The sequence below is a fragment of the Stylophora pistillata genome, chromosome 5, assembly GCF_964205215.1.
Source record: "Stylophora pistillata chromosome 5, jaStyPist1.2, whole genome shotgun sequence".
Classification (NCBI taxonomy): Eukaryota; Metazoa; Cnidaria; class Anthozoa; order Scleractinia; family Pocilloporidae; genus Stylophora; species Stylophora pistillata.
The window spans coordinates 34292297-34318359 of record NC_142523.1 but is presented as its reverse complement, the minus strand read 5'-3'; the positions used below and the strand labels follow the sequence as shown (position 1 = coordinate 34318359).

At 39.4% G+C, this 26063-nt stretch overlaps 2 protein-coding genes across 4 annotated transcripts in view; both read right to left on the bottom strand.

Annotated features, from left to right (window-relative positions):
* The window catches only part of LOC148731599 (sorting nexin-5-like), a 221112-nt gene that overhangs the window by 71322 nt on the left and 123727 nt on the right, over positions 1-26063 (bottom strand). The window lies entirely within an intron of this gene.
* Positions 12027-24820, bottom strand: LOC111347639 (uncharacterized). Of its 2 annotated transcripts, XM_088759335.1 has the most exons (5): positions 24677-24820; positions 23857-23920; positions 19212-19352; positions 19043-19113; positions 12027-16066 (listed from the first exon to the last, which is right to left on the bottom strand). In XM_088759335.1, exon 5 carries the CDS (start codon positions 16051-16053, stop codon positions 12895-12897), a length of 3159 nt encoding a protein of 1052 aa, XP_088615461.1. In that variant the 5' UTR covers positions 16054-16066; positions 19043-19113; positions 19212-19352; positions 23857-23920; positions 24677-24820; the 3' UTR covers positions 12027-12894. The 2 variants fall into 2 exon arrangements, with proteins under 2 accessions (XP_088615461.1, XP_088615462.1); XM_088759336.1 differs by lacking the exon at positions 23857-23920 and having other exon boundaries at positions 24677-24813.

The window sequence follows — 26063 nt, the reverse complement described above, 5'->3', positions numbered from 1 at the left end:
TACGGTGGCCTTAGCAAGGCAATTGCAAGCGCACTGGTTGCCGGTTGGGCAGCGTAAGGGGATCCTTTAAGCAAAAGTCTTGAGAGCCTATTGCACGGAGCTAGTCCCCATACCAGGAAAACTGGACATGCTCGAGCTATAGTGGGGTATACTGGCCCTTGGTGAGTTTGGAAGGACTGAGTGCACCGGACTGCCACTACCTCGGACCAATATTCCTCAGTATTGCCCTTGTACTCGGTTAGTAAGAAGTTAGGTTTCTGTACATTATATCCCCGACTTCACTCTAGAGTCACTCTCATCTAGCTTTACAGCATTTATTCAGTGATAGTTTCTAATACGGCAGATCTATGAGAGAAAACCGAAAAAGGCTAATACATCTTCCAGATATCAACAGTAACGTTATCGCACAGAAATAGCAGCGATTCAACAATGAAACTGCCTTTTTAAACATTTCCAATCCATTTCTTGGACGGCGTACGAGTTACGAATGCCGAATAAAGTTCTCTATATGCGTTTTGCATCTTTTCTTTTTCTCATTTTTTACGAGTATCATATCAAGTTCAAATGCTCATTTAAATTCTGTGTCGAGAAACCATTTCCAATGCTGTGGGTGTTTCTTTTTTTTCGAATTATTCAGATTTCAAAGAAAAACTTCAATTTCAGTCTTAATAACCCAAATAAAGGTACTGTTTTATCATAAGATGAAAAACCCAAGTGTGACTTTTCTACGACATGAACAGAGCCATCAAACCCGAACGACGTACACGCCAACGTCACCGCAACGGATCGAAAGCAAAGGCGTACACAGACATTTTTGACTTGTGTGGAGGGGGAGAGATAATGAAGCAAGTGCCAGGAAAGTTTGGTACTCAGTTATTGGGGTTCCGCCCAAAATTATGACAAAGAAGATAACGAGTTACCCAAAGAGGCGACAACAAATACCACGCTTAAATACTTGGGAAGGCGAGGGGCAGGAAGGAAAGGAGCCGCTGCACGCTCCAAATGCAAAATCGAAAGATAATAACCGCACAAGCATCCACTCGTTAGTGTTAGTTTCTATTTCATTGACATTTCAAAATCTAAGGAAAAAAATCACCAGAGGTCTCGCAATGGATTAATATACTTCTAAACTTCACAGACTGAGATCTTCAGTGGAATTGAGTCTTAGCCTATTCATTAGGAAACCTTGTCATTTAAACCGCCCTTGTTACAAGAGCAGCCTGTGCTAGTTTATGTTGCAGATATTACTTATGAAGCATTACGAAACTAGCGGGCCACCTTTTACAGTATACATATGATGCACGATCCTCGCAGTAGAGAGCGCTATTTATGCAATAGCGAAAATCAGACCTGAAAAAAATCAGGCCTGTGCGGGATTCGATACTAGTATCGCAGAGGTCAGTGGTTCGAATCCCGTACAGGCCTGATATTTTTCAGGTCTGATTTCACTATTGCATAAATAGCGCTCTCTACTGCGAGGATCGCGCATCATACGTATCTATAACCGCAGTTCAAAATATATGAGCTTCATATATTCATCGTATCTAATTTATCATCACGGGTTTATTACGAATCAACTTAACGGCCTGCTCCCAGTTGGCTCGTTAGCTCAATTGGTAGAGCGTTGCACTAGTATCGCAGAGGTCAGTGGTTCGAATCCCGACAGGGCTGATCTTTTTTCAGATCTGATTTTCGCTATTGCATAAATAGCGCTCCCTACTGCGAGGATCGTGCATCATACGTATCTATAATCGCAGTTCAAAATATATGAACTTCATATTTTCATCGTATCTTTTACATTATAATCATACATTGCTGATGCGAAGAAAGTGATATGTTTTCAAGCCAATCAATCAAAAATCATGATTCAGAAGAGGAGGCACTGAATGGCGACTTATACGATTTTATCCTGCGTACACATTCTCACTGTTTAGTTTCCGTAGAATTGCAAGCGGCAAGAATTCCATATAACCCCACACATTAATCATGCATCAGTCTTTGTTCAATGAAAACAATAGCAAGAACCGATAGAACTCCGCAGAGACTAGTAGTCTTTGTTTTCTAAGTATTTTTTTAAACAGTCTCAATTCTCACGAGCAAAGAGACAGCAACGTGTAAAATTAAATCAAAAGTGTTGTAATATTAAAACCTTTGGGGATCTCCTTAAAAGCCCCTGAGTGACTTACACGGGCACCCCGAAAACGGGTAACCATATGCGTTGTGTTGTTGAACTTTGAAGACGGCGGGCGGGCATGTTAAAAAGCTCGTCCCTAGTTTTTGAGTTTATGCATGATTGAATGCTATTATAACAAAAAGCCTTCACCGTCTGTGAAGCTGCACAGTTACTAGACTATCGACACGTGCATCTTTTCTTCTTTTTCAAAACAGCTTTATGATCCTCGACTGTCTCCCTTTTCTGTTGTAGCCGAGATAGATTCCTCAGTCACCTCCAGTACGTTCACATTATCTTGACCACACTTAGAGATATAAATTGCCAATGCAAGAACTAGACAATGCTGCGCCTCTTCGAGTCCGCCCAGGTCATTGTGCACACAACCCAGATTGTTGTATGAAGCAGCAACATCAACATCTTCAGGTCCCAGCTTTGTCAGACAAATCTCCAGTGCACGCTTATAGTAGTCTTTTGCTTGATCTGTTTCACCCAGGTTACTGATATGTTACTTCGCCGAATCAATTTCCGCCGTTGGTTCAGTAGGCGTTGGTTCAGTAGGTGTTTGATGAGAGGAAAAAGAACGGGGAGTCCCTATTAGACACAAGCACTGATATACCCAGAAAAAACTCATCAAACATGGACTTAATGTTGGAACAAAAAAGATTAAGTTTTCCATTCACATTTTGATAAACATTGTCTCAGTTATGACACTGCAACAGGTTGTTCATATCCAGTTTATGATGATCACGAACATTTCTAAACATCGCAGTTTTTCAGCCAAGTGGGATTCTGGGATATACCAGGACCACAGAATGGTCAGATGGAACTAGTCCATGAGCGACCGATACTTTCCTCCAAAAACACGGGACGTTTGTAATAAAAACATCCAAAATTTTGTTCTTTCTTGTTGGTGTATTCACCATCTGGAATAAGTTTTGTGGCGTAAGAAAATCTTTGTAATCTAACTGATTGAGATCACCACAAATTATAAGGTTGCTGTTAGGATTACCAGTCAATAAACGATCACAACTATTTGTTAGATGTTCCAATAAATCATCAGGACAATATGGCGGATCTGGAGTATAATAGACGGCAGCCACATAAAAGCTTGAGTTGGGAGTTGTAATCATGGCCCACAAGCATTTAAAGGTATTGTTGTAAGAACCTGCAACATTAACAGGTTCAAGTCCTAGCTTTTTCAAAGGAATCTCAAGTGCGCACTTCTAAAACTCTTTTGCTTGATCTGTTTCGCCCAGGTGACTGTGTAAACTACCCAGATTGTTGTAAGAGGCTGCAACATCAACATGGTCAGCATCTAGCTTTTTCAAAAGAATCTCTAGTGCACGCTTATACAAGTCTTTCGCAAGATCTGTTTCGCCCAGCGCACTGTGTAAGCTACCCAGATTGTTGTAAGAACCTGCAACATTAACATGTTCAGGTCCTAGCCTTTTCAAACGAATCTCCAGTGCACGATTATGGTAGTCTTTTACTTGATCTGTTTCGCCCAGCGCACTGTGTAAACTATCCAGACTGTTGTAAGAACCTGCAACATTAACATGTTCAGGTCGTAGCCTTTTTAAACGAATCTCCAGTGCACGCTTATGGTAGTCTTTTGCTTGATCTGTTTCGCCCACGTCACGGTGTAAACTACCAAGATTGTTGTAAGAACCTGTGACATTAACATGATCAGCTCCTAGCTTTTTCAAACGAATCTCCAGTGCACGCTCATAAAACCATTTTGCTTGACCTGCTTCGCTTAGCGATTTGTGTAAATTGCTCAGACTGTGGCGAGAAGTTGCAACATTAACATGTTCAGGTCCCAGCTTTTTCAGACGAGTCTCCATGCCAGTGCACGCTTATAAAACTGTTTTGCTTGATCTGTTTCGCCCAGCGCAGTGTGTAAATTACCCAGATTTTTGTAAGAAGCTGCAACATCGGCATGATAAGGTCCTTGCTTTTTCCGTTGAATCTCCAAAACATGCTTATAAAACTCTTTTTGCTTGATCTGTTTCACCCAGGGCCTTGTGTAAACTACCCAGACTTTTGTAAGAACTTGCAACATTGACATTTTCGGGTCTCAGCTTTTTCAGACGAATCTCCAATGCTCGCTTAAAGTAGTCTTTTGCTCGATTTTTTTCACGCAGGTGGCTTTGTACAATACCCAATTGTTGTAACATGTTGCGTTTGTCAGGTCCCCCACCTTCGTGACTTGATTCAATCATTTAACAGCAATTAATAATAGATTAGCTCTGCTTCAAACTTACAGTGGTCATAGCAGGTGTCACCAAGGGCCCAAGGGCCACCAGAATAAATACTCAAAGACTTTGGAGTCCTCCCGGAGAATTCTGGTTTTTCTTTCCTATTACCATATATTCAAGTTTTAAGCTGAACATCTTAAGATGGGGAGTTATTTTTGTTTCCACGAAAATAGATTCTAGTTCTTCAAATTTTGAGAATGACACTACAGCCCCATAAACCACTTTGTAATTTTCATCCTTTGTGCCATCTTTTGTCGCAGATTTAATAACATCATTAAGGACGCCATAAACTCGAATATAGGCACCACTCACTTCTTCTCCTTCTTCTTCTTCTTCTTCTTCTTCTTCTTCTTCTTTTCTTCTTCTTCTTCAATCACCAACAGTGAACATCGATTCATCCACATTCTTATCATATCTTCATTAACAGCCTTCTGGTTAGCTCAATGGTAGATCGCCGGATTGTTTTGCGGGAGTTGGAGGGTTCAAGCCCCGGCCGAACCAACACTCAGGGTTTTGTAATAACTGAGGAGAATTTGCTACCTTTCTATAATATCAAGAAATAGATAGATTTTCTAGTCTTCTCGGATAAGGACGAATAAACGGTAGGCCCCTTCTCCTGCAAGGTTAGGGGTAGGATACGATAATTTCCCACGCCCGAGATTACTCTGTGGTTGAAGTCCTCCCCTGGGGTGGGGTGGGCGGGCGTTACACAAGGCCCCATTTAAATCAGCTAAGTTGCTGAACTGGGCTACCCTGGATAAATATCCTCATATACATACATATACATTCATCTTCAAAATCGTCATCTACTGCTTTGATGTACTCGATAACAGCTTCTTGAAGGATCGGCTGTAATGCACACATAGAGAGAATATTGAACATGTGATGGAAAATTATATCGTCCGCTATCGCCTTTTCGTTAGCGAGTGTTATTGCTTTGGTCGTGGACTTTGGATAGGTTGGATTGGTCTGCCGAGTTGTTTTGAAGAGTGAGAAGCTCGTGGCGTTGTTATCTGTTTCATTTAGTGGAGCTGTAGTTGATATGCCATCTTAGCCATGTACTGGCCAGTTTGGCCTTGGTTTCACAGCGTTTGCAACACTTTTGAAATCATCGTATCTGGTGAACGTATAACTCCAAACTAGAGTCCAGCCTCCTCCATCAGTCCTCGTGTCGCAGTAAACCCGAGACGATTGATTGGATCTACCCAATAAACACCCCCGAGGGAGGGGGCGGAGATCGTAGATTAGTTTGGTCGAGGAGGTACTGACAATACTGGACAGCGGAGGATTTTGTTCTCCCTACAGAAAGTTAAAGGAAAATTATACTGGTCATGTGCAATGGCATCATATGGGCGTCTCCTACTTTTACATTCACCGAGTTCACCCTTGGAGCACTAAACAAAACGGTAAAACGTAAGGCATGCACGACGGGATCACTTTTTGATGGCCACGTGCCAATTCCCCTCGCAAAATTTTCGAGGAGGTAAAACATTGAAAAGCTCCAACATGTAAATCTGGAAAAGAAGCAAAAGTAAGGGAAAACGAAAGATGGAGACTATTTGTACACAGAGCTGATTCAATCTCGGTTTCCCACGGTTTTTCCATTTTGTTAGGAGTTCATTGAGAAAGTTACACGGTTTTCAAATTTAAGACTTCTCTCTTGTGCGGTTGTTTATAAATTTGGTTTTGACAATCTGAAAGCATGCCATCTGGCCACTACAACATTCGCTTACGCGCAGACCTTTGACTGTGTTAGAGTACTACTCGGGGTTTGGATCAGTCTGTGCACCGGAAGTTGAAACGTTTCTCAATCAGCACTCGGTGTTCATGTACAGAAAAAAATCCCCAGTTTAATTGATGGAATGGCTTGGTACAGGTGATTCGAAGGAAAACCTCCTGTCTTGATTTCCCAGAAAGTGACAACAATCCGCAATCCATACCCTTAAGGGGCGGTTATTTACCAGAGACCTAACCCAAACTGTAAGCAGTGGCTCTCACGTATTCTCTAAAAGAGGGTCGTTTTCACTTAACGAATGTCCTTCCACTGCTAGCTTTCGGCTCTCTTGACACTCTTCACCAAAATAAATGTTCGAACATTAACCTAAATTCAGCTTGAGATAGTTTAGAACGCGGTTTTATCAAACAACGGCTGAACTTTGTCTAAACAACCGGCCCCAACTCTTTCTTCGCCACATCCTCCAATCCCTCACTATCATTTCCCTTCTTCCCCACCCCTCACCCCTCGGTGTTCACCCCTCACCCCTCAGTTACACGCTGACCAATACTTCTTAATATTTTCTTTTGTTTTAGAGCAGTAAAGCCGCGTACGAGAAACTTACCAACTCACCCCCTTTTCGCTAAAGGTCTAGATCTCTTCATCGTTAGGATAATCTGAAAAAGAAGTTTTGTTAAAAACAAAAAAAAGAGAAAAGAAAAAACTTATATTGTTGCTTGAGTTGATAGCGAGGCTAGTATATAGATCGTGTAGGGGTGGAGTGGGGACTATGGGAAATGTTACAGTTTTAATTTGTTGTCACCTTGCTAAGAGGACTATTTCAGTTTTTGTGGCGATGAATCGAGGGGATATTCTTTAAAAATAATTTTTCAGGAAAATTTCTTCTTTTTTCGGTCTCCACCATCCTTCCTCTTAAACAGGAGCTTTTCCCAACGAATATGGGCTGATTCGATCATAGAATAACATAACATACACAGTTGAAAAGACTGAAATAACATAGCTCATTGCAGAAACCACAACACAATAGCTTACTGATAAATATTTTTTGTAACAGCGAGGAACACTCGCAAATCGTGTTTTCTTCTAAACAAAAATAATTTTCTCTGATTTTGAAGACGGCGCTGTTTTTTTCTACCACTGAATAATGAACTTTATTAAAAACTCGATCATCGGACAATGCAATTCAAGCCTTTTTATTGGCCTAGCCATTATGGTATATGAGCCAATATACCATAATCTACAAATATGGTAAGCGTACGCGTCAGTTTAAAATCAAAAGGGAGCTAAAAAGTCCGGTTTCTTCTCACAAAAAAAATAATTTCTTGAGGGCGTTTTTAATAAAACAATTATTCCACTCGCGCTTGTTGGATATGAGATGATTATAGCCAACTCGGCGCTACGCGTCTCGTTGGCCATCTATCATCTCATATCCAGCGCGCGCTCGTGGAAAAATTGTTAATTAGCTTCCGAAAACGTTTGCGCGTTTGTTATAGTGTTTGTGCCATCCTAAGCTTTAATTGATGTTTGGTTCAATGGAAAGCAATGAGTTTTATGCTGGTTAAATATGATTTCTGGAGAGATTTTAAAGCCTTTTGTTTGCTTGTCTTTAAAAACTAATAGACTGAAAGAATATTCAACCCAAGTCATGATAAATTCTGGCATTTTGATAATGAGTCAGAAAGATGTTTTGTGCACGTGCTGATAAAATAAATTACTTGCGAGCTTAAAGATTGGGAAAACGACAAGTGGTCCATCCGTCATTTCTATCGTAAAAAATATATATAAAACTCAGTACGAAGGTCAATTTAGAGCTGACATCAAGTGATATATTAGCTTGATTTATGTTTGTTCTTTTGGTTGAAACTAACGAACTCTTTTCCATTCCAGATGTTGTTCCTCCCACATTTGTTGTCACATGTCCAAAAGGCACCTTGTCATTTTTAGCTGAACGAGGAAAATGTTCATCATCGGTTACCTGGACGACGCCCGTTGCTACTGCCAACTCAGCAGATCCATCAGTAATAACATCAAATTACCAACCTCCCCAATGGTTGAATAAAGGAATCACTGTTATGCTGTATCATGCAGTGGACCAATCAGGAAAAAAAGCCACTTGTAGCTTCACCATTGAAGTCACATGTGACTTTTCTTCTATTTTATTCTTGGCCACCATTGGTCTAGTTAGAGGCACGCTTGGAATCTGGGATAAGACACCTTTTAGGCGCTAGATTTCACGTGTAGTATCACGTGATTTTTTAGGTAAACAAACTGCGAAAGTTCGGACATCCAGTCTCAAGATTACACTACATGTGTACGAGCTACGAGTCGCTATTTCACGTTCCCGTTACTATATAATTATCCATTGCTTTAAGTCTCGAAAAGTCGGAAAAATTCGAAAAGTTCCAGGTTCAAAATGTCGAATCAGAAGAATAAAAGCGACTTTTACGCTAGAAATGTGGCAGAACTGACTTTAAAAATATATGCAGGAACATTGAGTTTCAGTAAGCGGATATATGAAAACTTACCCGGGATACCTTAGTATGTGTGAAGGGTTGGTGTAAGAAGACTATGAGGAGGACCCGATGAGAGAGATTTGACTAGGGTCCAGGTATACCGCGCATTAACGGTCTCTCAGCTAGACAAGATGTTCCTTCCACGCATTAGAAGAGTTAAGAACGGCTGTTAATTTGAAATTCTCGCTGGATTGATTGCTCGACAAACCAACTTTTGTGGGATTTTCTCGGTGAACTTAAAGGGCAACTATTTGGCTTTCGTGCTGCAAAGTTTTAGTTCGAGGGAAAGTGTTTAATTGTTGTTTTGGAGCGATTTTGGCGAGCATGTGTCAACAGAAGTTTCTTACCTTCCCTTACTTGTGAACCGTGACTCGGTGGAGATTAGGGCGTCAAGCTAAAAAACATCCAAATGGCCTCAAATCACGAGGAGAACAACACAGACCTCTCTATGAAGGTAAGACTTTATTTCTTTGATTATTTCACACAACTTTACGTTTACAAAGCTCAAAAGCAAGTCCAACTAAACCACTATACAAACTCTTTAATAATCCACTGTGAAAGAGCCTGTGACATGGCTTGGGCCACTTGTGGTTGAAGTTGTTCGCTGTCTTCAGGGAAAATGGATTGGGAATTAGCATATTATCAATAATTAAATTGTCTGTATCATTGGTTTGATCCTTTTCGAAGTTTGTATATATCTACTGGCAAAACCATTCTTTCAAATGCAGATGCGACTTCTACCAGCGAAGTTTTCGAATATCCGCTTACTGAAACTCCACTTTCCTGCAAATATTTTTCAGTTCTGCCACATTCATGGCGTTTAAGTCGCTCTTATTCTTCTGATTGGACATTTTAAACCTGGAACTTTGGAGTTTTCCCGAGTTTTTGAGACTTATAGCAATGCAAAAATCATATAGTAACGGGAACGTGAAATAGCGACTCGTAGTTCGTACACCTAGTAACTTTCTTGAGACCGGATGTCCGACCTTTCGCGGTCTGTTTACGTAAAAAAAATCACTTGATACTACACGTGAAATTTAACGCCTGAAAGGTGAATTTCATCAGACGCTATCGTCAAAATTCAAATAAAACATTCTGACACCGGCCAGTGTCCAAAATAAAAAAATCGGCCACTAGTGTCCAAAACAAAAAATTGGCCGCTGCGTTATTTGCCTTGGAAGGTATGTTAATTTAAACCATTCGTCATGGTCGCCAATCTCGTTCCCTCTAGTTCATTGATACCTCCTTGATTTTTAGCCTCTGCATAAGCAAACTACAATCGTCAAAAAATCTTTGGAACACTACATCATTTTCAAATGAAAACAACAAATTATCATTTTTCCACAACTCATTATTGTAAACATAACATTTCTTATGTGATTGTGTAAGTTATTTATATCACGAGTAGCACCGTCGCAGGATAATTTATTTATGCCAGGTAAAAAAAATAGAGTGCCTCTCAATTTTGCGAGTTTGATGGTTCCTGGGAGACTTAAGCTGCGAGGTCGAAGGTTAAAGGTCTGCTTCAAGTCCCAGGACAGACTAACACTCAGGGTCTTGATATAACTGAGGAGCATGCGCTACTTTTGCTATGATATCTGCAAAGGGTTAGACATTCTAGTCTTCTTAGAGACGGACAAATAACAGAAGGCCCTGTTTGCTGCATCTTCTCTGTATCAAAGAGCAGGTAGACGTTTAAGTAGCTAATGCCTTCTCGAAAAGTGTAGATAATGTAGCTCCCGATGTTGGGGTCTCGCCTTGTTATTGTTTAAAACAAGCCTCCATTTAAACCATTTGTTCCTCTTGGGTTCATCCATAATTCGGGATCTATGATTTACGTTGCCTAAATTTTCGAGCCCTCGAATCTCTGCCCAAGATGTTCTTATCGGCTTAAATTCAGGTAGCCCTTGTCTCGAAACACTAGCCATTAATTGTCCATTCAAAGTGCTTTGAAAATTGTTTTCTGCTTTTTTTATCAAAGTTTGCACAACAATTTATCGAAACACGATATCTTAATCATTCAGACACTGATTCAAATGTTAATTTGTATTCTCCTTCATGAAAATTGCCTCGTGGCACCGATGGCATGTACCTTATCAACGATGGTGAAGCTATTTTTGTAGGGATGACGGCTAATTTTGTGCCGGGCATGTAGGTGGGATAAACATTTATCAAAATTTGAACTACCGACTATTCCCTCTTAAGAACTTAATCATCGTTAAGGGGGTATAAGAATTAAATATCACGTTTACTTTTGAACCTTAGACTTAACCACATGAAAAAAACAATTGTATTCTGCGTAATATATCTATGGATTCCCCATAGGGTCACTTTGATAGTTTCATACGGCCAAGTAGTCTTGAGGTAAATCCTAGCGCTGTGATTGGTTTTTAGTCGGTTGGGATTTTGCCATACGGACCGTTTTCGCGGAAACGGTCGTAGGCCGTGTGGTCCGACTTATTATGATATAATGGCGTTCACGCATGCGCCGTTTAGTTAATTACCACGACGTTTTTTTCTATTGGCTTTTCCTCTATGTTTGTTTTAAACTTTTACCGTCGGTTTTCCTTAAATAAAGGATCAAATGTTTTTCAAATTGCAATCCGCCTGAACACCGTGTATTTTTGTTCTCGAAAATCGGCAAATTTTGGTCAGACTGCCCTCTAATAAATCATTTATTATTAACCTCACTTGCTCAAACTGTCTTGGGGCATATTGGCCCTCATTGGGTTTGAATGGACCGAACGCTGTAGGGTCTGTACTGCCACGACCTATAAGTGTGATGTAGAGTTGCAAATTCATGATAAAATGTGCTTTATTCTTTGTGTGTGTTTTGCGCCTTTGCTCCAGCCATTTTACTTTCCGGGACGAAAAGCCATTTTCAAAGCTGTGAGTTTTTCCTTTTTTCACAACTGTCCACAATTGAAAATGAAAAAGGTAAATAAGAGCATTGCAATCGAAAGCTTCAGAAAACACATAACTTTACTGTTTTATGATCGAACAAAAGTCCATGTGACTTGTCTACGTCACAAACAGAGTCATCAAACCGGAGGGAACGACGTACACGGCAACCTCACCAACGGATCTAAACCAAAGGTGTCCATAAAGATTTTTGGCTCTACGGAGGAGGAAGAAAAATAAAACAAGCGCAAGGGATACACAAGTGAAGCCCCCTCTAAAGTTTGATACTCTCTTCGGATTTCACCCAGTATAATAATAAAGAAGATAACGAGCTCAACAAAGGGGCGACGCTAAAAAAAAATTATGCTGGAATACTTTGGGAGGGGAGGGGCCACTACATGCTTCAAAAGTAAAATCGAAAGATAATAGCCACACAAGGATCTCTTTGATGCAAAAACATGTCTGCGTATTTGAATAAAACATCATCTCTTACGATCTCACATTTGACTCCAAACAAACTTATGTAAGCTCTCACAAAAGGCTAATGTATATATAGTCCGTCATTATTCTAAAGATCGGTGAACTGAGATGCACCGAGTCGAAATCAACCATTACTAGACCTAATCATCCCGATTAAACGTAGCTCATCCCACACTCTGTAGTTAACGCGCGACTTTCATCTAAGAATGTATAAAAAAATTATAGATAAAGCGTTGAAGTCTCCACTTCAACGAAATTTCAAATTCTAAGGTAATATCACAAAGAGTCTCTTAATCTATTACAATAATTTTAAACTTCTCAGACTGAGATCTACAGTGCTATTAAGTCCTGAGCTATTCATTTGGAAACCTTGTCAATTATACTCCTTCTTACAGGAGGAGCCTGTTTTTGGTTTAAGTTCCATCAAATATAAAACATAACGAAACCACCAGGCTACCTTTTACTTTATAAATATACGTTGCTGATAAGAAGAGAGTGATATGTACACAAGCCAATCAATCAAAAGTCATAATTCAGAAGAAGCAGCACTAAATGGCGACTCATAAATGATTTTGTCCTGGACCGTGGGACTGCAAGCAAGGAAACGTCTTTAAACTGTGTCCGATCACAGAGTTTGCAGATCAGCATAATAGAAGCTCAAACGATATCAAATATAACGAAAATAAGAAAACGGTCTAGATTCTGGCGAAACTTCTCCAGCAAAAGGGACAGCAACGTCTAAACAGAACTAAAGGCCTTCACCGTTTATGAATTAGCACAGTTTCTAGACTATCTACACGTTCATCTTTTCTTCTTTTCAAAGCAGCTTAACCCTTAATCCGCGACGCACCTCCCTTTCTGTTGTAGACGAGATAAGTTCCTTCTGACCTCTCGTACCATAACATGATCTTCACCGTATTTCGAAATAAAAATTACCAGTGCACGATCAAGACAATGCTTGGCCTCTTGGAGTTCGCCCAGGTCACTGTGCAAATTACCCAGATTCTTGTAAGAGGCTGCAACATCAACATGATCAGGTCCCAGCTTCTTCAGACGAATCTCCAGTGCACGCTTATGGTAGTCTTTTGCTTGATCTGTTTCGCCCAGGTCACTGTGTAAATTACCCAGATTGTTGTAAGAGTCTGCAACCTTAACATGATCAGGTCCCAGCTTCTTCAGATGAATCTCCAGTGCACGCCTATGGTAGTCTTTTGCTTGATCTGTTTCGTCCAGGTCACTGTGCAAATTACCCAGATTCTTGTAAGAGGCTGCAACCTTAATATGATCAGGTCCAAGCTTCTTCAGACGAATCTCCAGTGCATGATTATAGTAGTCTTTTGCTTGATCTGTTTCGCCCAGCTCCTTATGTAGAATACCCAGATTGTTGTAAGAGGTTGCAACCTTAACATGATCAGGTCCAAGCTTCTTCAGATAAATCTCCAGTGCATGATTATAGTAGCCTTTTGCTTGATCTGTTTCGCCTAGGTCACTGTGTAAATTACCCAGATTGTTGTAAGAGTTTGCAACCTTAACATGATCAGGTCCAAGCTTCTTCAGATAAATCTCCAGTGCATGATTATAGTAGTCTTTTGCTTGATCTGTTTTGTCCAGGTTACTGTGTAAATTACCCAGATTATTGTAAGAGGCTGCAACATCAACATGATCAGGTCCCAGCTTCTTCAGACGAATCTCCAGTGCATGATTATAGTAGTCTTTTGCTTGATCTGTTTCGACCAGGTCACTGTGTAAATTACCTAGATTGTTGTAAGAGCCTGCAACATCAACATGATCAGGTCCCAGCTTCTTTAGACGAATCTCCAGTGCATGATTATGGTAGTCTTTTGCTTGATCTGTTTTGCCCAGCTCCTTATGTACAATACCCAATTTGCTGTAACATGCTGCTTTGTTCAGGTCCTCTCCTTCGTGACTTGATTCAATCACTTTTAACTGCAATTTATAGAAGACTATCGCTGCTCCAAACTCACTGTGGTCATGGCACATGTCACCGAGGGTGCAAAGGCCACCAGCGTAAGAACTCAAAGACTTAAGTGCTCTTTCGGAGAATTCTGGCTTTTCTCTTCTAATTACCACATGTTCAAGTTTTAAGCTTAACATCTTTAAATGGGGAGCTAATTTTGTTCCCACATCAATAGAAGCTAATTTTTCGAATTTTGAGAATGACATTACAGCCCCATATACCATTTCGTAAACTTCATCCTCTGTGCAATCTTTCGTCGCCGATTTAATAACATCGTGAACAATACCATGAGCTCGAATATAGACACCACTCACTTTTTCTTCTTCTTCCTCCTCTTCTTCCTCTTCTTCTTTTTCTTCAATCAGCAATAATGAACATTGATTCATTCTCATTGTTATCATATCTTCATCTTCACAATCTTCATCTACTGCTCTGATGTACTCGATAATAGCCTCTTGAAGGATCGGCTGTAATGCGCACACAGAGAGAAAATTGAACATGTGATGGAAAATTATATCGTCCGCCATCGCCTTTTCGACAGCGAGTGTTATTACTTTGGTCATGGAGTTTCGATAGCTTGGATTGATCTCAGCAAGAATGATTTCAGTAGCACTTCGTTTCCCCTCTTCCAATTTCTTCAGGTAGTCGCTCCAGCCAAATTTCGAGGATACCTTACTCTGACGAACTTGTCGCACATAGCTGGCTGCAGCCGCTAGGGCAAGTGGCTGGTAGTCTAATACCTTAGCAACTTCTTTCTCTATGTCATTAATTGGGATATCAGAAAGAATGCTCAGTAAAGAGCATGCGTCGTTAGGTTGCATTCCTGCGCTGACGGAAATGTTTTGTACGGAAGAGCTTGTTAACGGCACAGACGCAGTGCCCTGCGTTGTTATTAGCATCTGGCCCCTTGCCCACACCTCGTTTCCTGCATCAGGCAAATGACCGCTTGAAAGAGGGTTCCCATTATCAACTACCACCAGCCATGAAGTGTAATGCTTAATTTTTGCACTTATTAGGGTCTTGAGATATGAAATCTTCTCGTCTGTGTTCAAATCCTTCGAGCCGTAAGTGTTTGTTATTTCATATCCGGGACATTTGCAATGTTGAGCAAAAAGGAGGTACGAATTCAAAATTGTTTCTGGGCTTTCAGCATTCAGTGTCATGACAAATGAAGGTGCAGAAGGTGTTTCTTTGACTTCGTCGTAGAATCGCTTGGCTGCTAAACGGGCCAGCTGAGATTTGCCACTTCCTGGATTTCCTGACAAATACAGTATGCTCATCCCATCATCGGTGCGTTTTAATGTTTGCAGGTTTCGCATAATTTCATCAACTTCAGATTCTCGAGCAGCGATGTCGTGTATTGGTTTAGGAGGGAGAATGCAAAATGGAGAGACATCTGCGTGTAACTGTTCTTGCAAGGCAAGCCTCTGTTCTTCTTTTACTTGAAGTTCCTTTTCCTTCTCTTTAAGTTTTTGTCTCAGGTTGTTAACCTCCCTTAAAACTGCACTTAACTCCTCTGTGGGGAAGGTTGTTTGATTTTGGACTTCATCGATTTTTAATGTGGGAAGACCGAGGGCGACGAATGCAGTTTTCACCCGCGATATAACAAAATTGAAATCTCCGTCAGAGAGTTGGCCTGCTTCGTCATGTGCGATTTCATTCCGAGTATTTCTTAGATCATCTATGTTTGATCGAACCACTGAATTGAGACCGTGGATACAATCTGAAAAACGAATAGCGTAAAACAGCATGGTACAATCCCAATCAGCTCTATCGCCATTCCTCATGATTGATAACAGCCGAGCGTTTTTGCTTCTCCTCTTAGGAGACTCCCCATTCCAAAAGTCCAGTCCATTTTTAGGTTGATCATTCCATTCTCCTAGTGTTGTCTTGTGGCGACTGTCCCATTCTTGTTTAAAGATTGTTCGCAGACCCTCTGTTATAATATCAGTGACAACGTAACAAATCCTGAAGTAATTTAGCTGCTCTTCCGTGTATTCAAATACAGCGGCCATTTCTTGTTTGAACCTGAGCAAAACCAAAGTTTTGTTAATACGCGTTAGGGTTGTCTTTGAAAATAGTATATGTGTCAAGATCTAGCGATACGCGCTTAGACATGATTTTGTAGGAAAGGGGTGGGTCAGGAACAAGGAAGTTTATTTCCTTTATTCACAGGGTGGGGCTAAATTGACGCCAGGACTAAGGATATGAGGGAAAATTGAGCAGCCAAGAGTCAATGTTACTTTTTAACAACTTCACATAATTTTTTTTTCTCAATATAATTTGAATATATCAACAAAGTTGAAATGGTAAATTGGCCACCGCTACGATTATAAAAGCTGACGTTTCGAGCGTGAGCCCTTCGTCGGAGCGAATTATTATTGAACAGATACATGGCAACATGTCATCTATTTTTCTTTTGTTTGAGAAGTATTAAGAATAGTTTGTTATGATTTCTGATCCATCACTTCTTACCGCAAAGTAACACAGAGATTTGAACGACTTTGATCTGATTAGTTAATGAATATTAGAAATTCTCATGCTGTTCGACAATCCAGACGGCTCCTAACAGCGGAAGGAAGCCTTCTGCATCTAGTGCTGCCACAGATTTGCTCTGGGTTTCTATTGCTTGAGGTTTCTTTTGCAAGAATTTGCAAATATATTTACTTTTTGTTCACGGCTTATGTAACTTTTATCAGTCAAGGCTTACTTTCGCGGAAAGTCATCTGTAATGAAAGTGAAAATGACTAAACGGGGTATCTTTTAAAAATTGGTGCAGAAACAGAATTCTTCTCAGCATGAGCCAAGAAATACACTTGACATAATAAGCGTTCTTTTATGCAATATTGACGTTTGGAACAGATTTAAGAAGACACTTCACGAAAAGCACTTGTTTTGTTCGCTATTTATTTCGTTTCTTCTTCATCTCACGGACATTAGATCTCAAAAGCTTAAAAGGCTTTGGCAGTTTTTTCGCAGCTGGTTTATCTCACTGAGTTCTGGAACTAACACTACAGTGCTGGTATACCGTGGCACTGCAGTGCTGGTATACTGTGGCACTGCAGAGCTGGTATACTGTGGCACTGCAGTGCTGGTATACTGTGGCACTAAAAAAAATTTTATCTCCTGAGGTCCTCTTATCTCTTCGACCTCTAGTCCTTAAAACAATGGATGATTCTCCCAACAAAATTTCTGTAGCTTTAAAAAAAGTTGTAGCAGCCGTAATCCGCTGCGTTTTTGCCCCTTGCGTTTTTCATAATTACTGACAACTTAACTAAACAGTTCCGTCTTTCGTTCATCTGATACGGTGAGCATATTAGACAATGGATCATATCAGTTAGAGTATCAAAAGAACGTAAGGTCACAAACATCTCTTTTCTAACTTAAAGCGACGATGGTAGAAGTCGCAGTGCAATTTTATCTTTTTGCTAAACTAGTTTTCTGTATTACGCTCCTTCTCCTGCAGCGTGTTTCGTATCAAGATAAGTATTTCACAATGTTCGCTTGTTTCTTTTTCGTTTGAAACGAGTTGTATCTGCTACGCATAACTTTCAGGTAAGCGAATTAAAGTTTGCTTCACGTTGTCAAAGTTCTAGAAACTTTATTCGCGAGGTAATAATACTTTATCAGCTATAAAGAATATATGCTGCTTTCTGTAGTCAACAAAACACTTGAGGATCGAATAATTATGACGCCATATCAATGGGCCATTTATTTGCTGAGGTAAGAAAGACAGTTTTTAGGTTACGACAGTTAAGAGAAAATAGGAATGAAAGGACGACTTAAACTGAAAATAGAGCCGGTAAAGACCTTCTCTAGCTTGAGCTAAGAAATCTTTTTGAAATAACAAGCAACGTGCTTTGAAGTATTGAAGATATTCGGCGCCCAACCAAACACAGGAGTTCTTTTGTTGAGTATACATTTTCATTGATTTACGGGAATTTGTGTTAAGGAAGATGGAAGAAATCACAGTTAAATTTTATCTTGTTACGGTCTCATGAAGCTCTTTCTCCTCCAATATAGAAATTCTAGGAAGTATTTTTCGTTTGAAAAGAGTTGTATCTTCTACCCGTAACTCTCATCCAAATGAAATTATGATACTTGCTGCTGCCAAGTTTTGGAAACTTTTCGTGAGGTGGTGATTTATCATTTGCTATAAATAACATAGGCTGCTTTCTGTATTCAACAGAACACTCGACGAATTCGAAAGCGAAAACTTATTTGGCCTCGAGGCAAAGCACAAATAGCTGCGCCCTGCAGGTTTAATATCAGTTGTTGTACTGAAAACTATTGAATTCACTTTGGTTTGATCCTTGTTCCATTATCTGTCCGCAGCAAAATAACGCTTTGATTCGCTCTACAAAATTCTGAAAAATTACTCGCTAGCGTGAGTGAAATAACCCGTACTTAGCTTAAAAAGTGAAAGGGAGAAAAGATGGAGCTTATCCACTCCCCCCCCCCCCCCCTCTCTCTCTCGGTCCTCCCTATTTCGCATTTAATATTTAATTACAGTTCCTTAAGTAATATTTTCTTCTATGCCATGAAATCGTTGCCAGTGATTTGTCAAATGTACACAGATAGAAACAGTGAGACAAACCGAATGCGTGCCAAAAGCAATCGAAAAGAGAGGCTGGAAATAAAAAACACAAAAGAAAACCGACCCAAGGACAATATGAACGTTCTTCTCGTAGTCTGGATACATGGACAATAACAACGCGCAAAACTGACACGATTAGCTTGATATCAGCGCGGATGAAATGCGAGGCGACCCGCACTGAGAAACTGAGCGATTCACTTGACGTTGAAATATTTTTTGCTGCAGTTCTCTTCGTAAACTTCATGAGACTTGAAATAAACACGGCTGTGAGAGTCTGATAGAGGATCAAGAATTACAATTGAGGCGATCGAGTCATAAGTATCTACGGGGATAGGACTTTCACGATTATAGGCAAAGAAATATAGTTTTGCCAGTCTATTTAAGCTTACATCATCTTCAAAACATACCCAATATACTGAATGGCAAGGAAGTACGTGATCCTCTATCCTGAGCGAAGACTGGTATCTCTTTCTGTTTTCTAAAAGGGAACGGTAGATAATTCGTTTCAGTTTCATAATAAGCAATCCTGGTCCGCAACAGAAACAACTAAATTACACAATGACACAATGTACTTACCAGCGAGGCTTGTCCCAGTGCCTTGAGGAACAAATAATGCTGATTGATGGTATTATTTGTCTTTTCACTGCTGTTTTGGATCGTGATCGGCTCGCACGAAGAAGACTCCAAGCCGTTTGCTTGCAATCGAAACGTTCTTATCTACATAGGAGGTGAAAACAAAGTGAATTAAGCGACAAAACTTCAATATAAACATATTTAACGGCAGTGAAGAGCAAGATACCTTCTATACTTCTATACTTCTATTTATGGGATTGCAGAAGAACTCAAATATTATCCTATATAACTGGCTTCAAATTAAAGGTTAAAAATAAGTTTGAAATAGTAAAATATGTGTGTATGAAGAATAATACTTTAGATAAATTTCATAAAAAGTGGCTAATAAATAAATAACTGGTTAAGCTAATTGCAATACCAGAAGTAGTAATATCTGTGTTAGTATTTTATAGTATACTGTATTATAATGCCATAAAACTAGTAACAGTGGTACTTAGTAGTAATAGTAGTAATAGTAGTGTAATAATTTAGTAATAACAGTGTGTTGTGTACCAATTTAAATGTAACCTGTGTAATACAGGGAGATATGTTGGTTACACACGCGGGCATTTATATGCCCGCGTGAATAGCCATAAGAGCACGTCATCTTCAGTAAGCAAGCACGACGACATCGACCACGCAGGTGCTGTCCCTGAGGACCTTCTTAGCTGTTTCAAAGTTCTCAAGAAGTACATGAAGAAATTCGATTGTCTTGTCAACGAGATGCTTTACATCAAACAATTAACACCGAGTTGGAACGTGCAAGCGGATTCTATCCGTACTAAAGTATTTGGGTAGCTACCTCCCCTATGTAAATTAGTTGTAACTTGTACTCGCATTTGTTAATTTTATTTTCATTTGTACCCTTTATAATGGCGCCATGAAGTCGCCGAAACGTCGGGATATTATATCGCTCGTTTTTACCTGTCTATGTGTATAGTTTGTTATGATTTTCGGTCCATCACTCCCTACCGCAAAATAACACAGAGATTTGAAGCGCTTTAAACCGCTTGTTTAATGAATTTTAAAAATTATTACTCTTTTCGACAACGGAGGCAGTTATCTAGACTACGAGAATCCCTTCCTTTTCGGCAGCGTGGTAGGCCCCCGTGGAGGCGGCGTGGCCGAGTGGTTAGGGTGCTGGACTTGTAATCCGGTGTCCCAGGTTCAAGCCCTCCACCCTGCCACTCACTGGATTTGTTCTCGGTTGCCCCTGGTTCAACTCCTCGGCTGCACTCTGTAAATAGCCCACTAGTCTGCCTCATGACGGTGGGGATTTGTAAGCACTTATTTAGTTTCCTTGGCATATTAGCATGTATTGCTAGGGGCCTAATCAGCCTCAACTTCCCGAGTTAAAGCAAAGTTCCTTCTTTCCTTTTCCTCCACGAAGTGCGTCGTGCGAGTCAAAACAGAAAAAATTCAGTGAAAAAATTGCCGTTAGTGCGCTGCGAGAACTGTTGAAGTGACGCTAATGCGCCGCAGGAAGTCCATAACTATGGAATAGAACTGTATTTTCCGCCATAAATTCTTCAGCTTTGATAAGTTTGTAGCAGTTTTCTTTCGTGTGCTCATTCGTTGAGTTGATACACTCAGAATATCAGATAAGGAAATTGCAAAGCGTATCAAACAACATAGATACCATTTCCATTTATCTATGGGAACTTGTGCTAAGGAAGATGGATGAAATCACTAACAAATTTTATCTTCTTACGGTCTCATGAAGCTCCTTCTCTCCAAGTAATCATCCCATCTTCTCATAGCAAATGCACTCTATAGCATCAAAATAACACTAGGATGTACCGTGATCCGTTAATCTTAATCATTTTTCAAACGTTTTTCGTTCTACAAAAGTCTGGAAGATTCTTCGCTAACGTGAGTGTGATAACCTTACTTAGAGTCAAGAATTAAGATCGGAGGAAAAGATGGAGCTTATTCATAATAATATAATAACTTAATAACTTCTAGAGCGCTATTTTCATTCAATGATCAACAGCGCTTAACAACTTAGAATACTATAGTCAATTCAAATTTATAAAACTAATTACATCTACATTAATATTAACAACGTATGTTAAAAATAAGAATAATATGGATTTTCCATAATAAGGATCTTAATTAGGATTAAGGATCTTAATAAGAAACTTAATTAGTAATACTAATAAAAATAATTGTGAGACAGGGTACTTTGAGAAAGCTGCACGAAATAAATAAGTTTTCAGCTTACATTTACAAAATGGAAAATGATTGAATATCACGTAATTCAGCTGGCAGAGCATTCCAAAAGTACGGGGCAGCAGCAGAAAATGATCTGTCCCCCAACGTGGCCAGCATTTTCCCCTTAGGAGGGTCAAGTAATAAACTTTGATTTGATCTAAGATTGTATACAGACCTAGGCTTCATGTTAATTAGTTCAATGATATACACTGAAAAAAAACAGAATGCGTGCCAAAGGCAATTCAAAAGAGAGACTGGAAAGAAAAAGCACCAAAGACAACGGACGCAAGGAAAACATGAAAGTTCTTCTCGTAGTCTGGATACATGGATAATAACAACACGCAAAACTGACACGATTAGCTTGATATCGGCGCAGATGAAATGCGAGGGGACCCGCACCGAGAGCCCGAACGATTCACTTATCGTTGTAATATTTTTAGCTATTTTTTTTCTTTTTTTATTAACTTAAGTTTTGTGTATAGTTTGTTATGATTTTCGGTTCCCCGGTCCCTTCCGCAAAAATATTAATAAAATAATAGACTTGAAGTGCTTTGACCCGTTTATTTAACGGACATTAGAAAATTTCTACACCGTTCGACACTCTGGATTCCTACTAGCGAAAGCAATTATTGTAAGCCTTTTGAATCCAGTGCTACCACGACTATGTTCCTGCAGTTTTCTGTTCCTTAAGGTTTCTTTTGCGAGAATTCGCAAATTTATTTACTTTCTTTTCTCGGCTTGTGTAACCCGAGATGAGTCAAGAATTAAGTTTTCTGCCTTGTTCGTTTGAAACAAGTTGTATCTGCTACACTTAACGTTTAGGTAAGTAAATTAAAGTTTACTTAGCGTTGTCAAAGTTATAGAAACATTTTAGTGAGGTGGTAATACTTCACCTGCCATAAATAATATAGGCTCCTTTCTGAAGTCAACAAAACACTTCAGGAACTCGCAAGCGAAAGCTAATCTAGATTCGTCGCAATCCAAATTGATCACGTCCCAAAACAGCGGCCGGCACCCTGCAGGTACTATGCAAATGTTTGGACTGAAAACCACTTTGTTGCGGTTTTTGGCGCTGCAAAATGACACTTTTGATGCGCTTTGACCCATTAATAAAAATTATCTTTCTAACTCCTATCGCTCTACTTAAGTGTCAACAATTCGCGGCTGACTTCAGAGGAGGCTTATATATCCAGAAGACCATAAAGAAATTTAAAAGACACTTCGAGAGATTTTATATGGAAGGCCGCACAATACTTGTAAAGCGTTGATCAAATGATCATGACGTCATATCAACGGGCCATTTGAACTGCTTTTGTTTTGCTGAAGTAATGAAGACAGGCTTTTGTGGTTACGTCAATTAAGTGGAAATAGTTTACTTTTCCTGGTTACGTTTCGTTGCACTCGCCCAAACAAAATTTGATCGTTGAAGAAAAGTCAACTTGAATTAAAGGAAGAAGTAAACTGAAAATAAAGCTGGTAAAGACTTTCTCTAACTTGAGCTAAGAAATCCATTTGAAGTAACATGCAACCTGCTTTGAAGCATTGATATTTGGTGTCCAACCAAACATAGGTGTTCTTTTGTTGAGTTGATAAACTCAGAATATTAGATTGGGAAATTACAAAGCATATCAAAATAACATCAACAACATTTTTACTGATTTATGCGAATTAGTGCTAAGGAAGATGGAAGAAATCACGGTCAAATTTCATCTTGTTACGGTCTCATGAAGCTCCTTCTTCTCCTATATAGGAACTCTAGGAAGTATTTTTCCTTTGAAAAGAGTCTTATCTGCTTCTCATAACTTTCATGCAAGTGAAATTAAGGTAGTTATTGCTGTCAAGTTTTGGAAACTTCTCGTGAGGTGGTGATTTATCATCGGCGATAAAGAATATAGGCTCCTTTCAGTCAACAAAAACTAGTCAACAAAACACTCTATGAACTCGAAAGCGAAAGCTTCTTTGGCCCTGAGGCAAAACAGATTATCTACATCCCTAAATAGGTGCACTCTGCAGGTTTTATATCAATTGTTTTACTGACAACTATTGAATTCGCTTTGGTTTGATTCTTGGTCATTATCTGTCCGCAGCAAAACAACACTAGGATGTGCCTTGACACGTTAATCTTAATTATTTTTCAAAGTTCTCTCGCTTAAAAAAAGTCTGGAAAATTCTTCGTTAACGTGGGTGTAATAACCTTACTTAGCGTAAAAAGTGAGAAGGGGGGTAAGATGGAGCTTACCCAACCCCCCCTCCCTCCCTGTTCCACATTATATTAAAGTTCCTTGTGTATCATTAGCTATTATACCATCCCAATAGACTATTGTACAGCGGATCGTAATGCGCTGTGTATGTAAAATAATAGTTATTATTTTCATTATCATTAAGTTATAGTTACCTCCAAATGTGATTCACATGAAATCGATGCCAGTGGTTTCTCCCAGCATACACAAATAGAAAAACTGAAACAAAAAATACGTGCGTTAGGCAATCGGAAAGAGAATAACTAAGAAAAAAAAACCGACGCAAGGAGAATATGGACGTTCTTCTCGTAGTCTGCATACATGAATAATAACAAAGCGCAAAACTGACACGACAACCGCAGATTCGATTAGCTTGATGTAAGCGCGAATGAAAAATCTGAGTAGTGTTGCGAGGGAACCTGCACTAAGAGCCCGAGTAAGTCACGTATCGTTGAAATATTTTTTGCTGCAGTTCGCTTCGATCACCTGATGAGACTTGAAACAAACTCGCTTGCGATCACTCAAGGATAACAATTGAGGTGGAACATAATAGTTGCAAAATTTGAAATCGGAACGGGGACAGGACTTTGATTATTATTGGCAAAGAAAATATACTTTTCCCAGTCTATTCAAGCCTTTATCAGAATTATTTTCCATAGCCATTCGAGTTCATCCGATAAGTTGATACACTCAGTAAATCTTGTCACAAAATCGTGAAGCATATCAAAATAGCATCACTTACATTTTCACAAAACGATATTTCAAGAATGGGACAAGAAAGCGTGGTGAAACTTCACGCTGTTGCTGATCTGGCTAATCTTTCTGCTCCAAACAGTCGTCAAATCTTTTAAAGCGAATGTCGCATCCATCTTAGGACGGAAAGTTTCTTGGTTTAATTCAAACTAATTTAACCTCGCTTGAAAGCAGTTGTAGTTTTGGTTATCCTTAGGTGTAACTGAAATAAAGTCATCTTACCGTTGTCAAACTTTCAGACACCTCATAGCAAGATAGTAGTACTCCTTTTGCGATAAAGAATAGAGGCTACTCTCCGTGATCAAATAAGCACCCGGTGAACACGAAAGCGAAAGCTAATCTGGCTTCGACACGAAACACATTAATGACGTCTCTAAATAGCTGCACCCTGCAGGCTATATCAATTGTTTTACTGACAACTATTAATTAAATTCACTTGATTTGTTATGATGTTCGGTCATCATCATCCCAGTGAGAAAAATTACGCTTAAATGTGCTTTGAACCGTTGATCTGTATCATACTTTAAAGTTCTGTCGCTTGCCATAAGTGTGGAATTCGAGGCTGATGACCTCAAAAGTTATAAATATCTCTTATTAAAAACTGGATCATTCGATAATGCAATTCAAGACTTTTCATTGGCTTAGCCATTATGGTATATGAGCCAATATACCATAGAACTACGATATGGTAAGCGTACGCATAAGCTTAAAATTGAAAGGGAGCTAAAAATGTAATAAAAATGAATAGTTTAATGTAGCATTTTAATAAAACAATTATTCCACTCGCGTTTGTTGGATATGAGATGATTATAGCCAGCTCGGCGCTACACGCCTCGTTGGCTATCTATCATCTCATATCCAACGCGTGCTGGTGGAATAATTGTTAAATATCGCTGAGTTTCTTAAACATCCCTAATTTTTTTAAGTCCCGTCAAATTCTTAATATCGCAAAAGATCCTTTGATTCAAATACTTTTAAAGGTAAAGAGTGACTTAAAATATTTTTATATTCAACTTTAAACTAATAATTTGGGGATTTTTCCTTGCGTCATCTACATGTCTAATCTTTTCCCCAAAATTACGGTGATATAATCAGAATTTTTAAAACGACAGAACTTCTATTAATTTTAAGCACCTCTCATGTCGATGATGTAAGTTGGAAGACTCAAATTATCTATCAAAAAGTATTGTATTGTAAGTTCTGAGGCAGAATTTTGAGCAGGGCCAAATGCTTGACTTGATATTTACTGACCCTACCCTCCCTCCCCACTGCTATGTCTCAATACACTCCAATTTCCTTTCTGGTGTCCATTTCCCAATGGTTTGTTCGTTTAGCATCGATATAAGTTTTTTCTTATTCTAATTTTCCTTACAGAAAGGTTACCGTAGCAACGATACAGCCCTTAAGAAACGCCATTCACACTTGCTTGATTTTCCTGTTATTTTCAAACAAATAAGTAGCATGTAGTGTCCTTATGGGATTGTAATCAGCGCATATAAAAGTTCAACCCTCAAAACCCAAGAACTGATTAACAGGCAACTTTTCCCTATTTTTTTCAAATGTTATCCAGCAAACAGGTAATGCGAATACCAAACTTATTAGGAAGATG

Bases quoted from the DNA above. Each gene is read 5' to 3' on its own strand.
- LOC111347639 (XM_088759335.1), bottom strand. From the start codon at position 16,053: ATGGCCGCTGTATTTGAATACACGGAAGAGCAGCTAAATTACTTCAGG.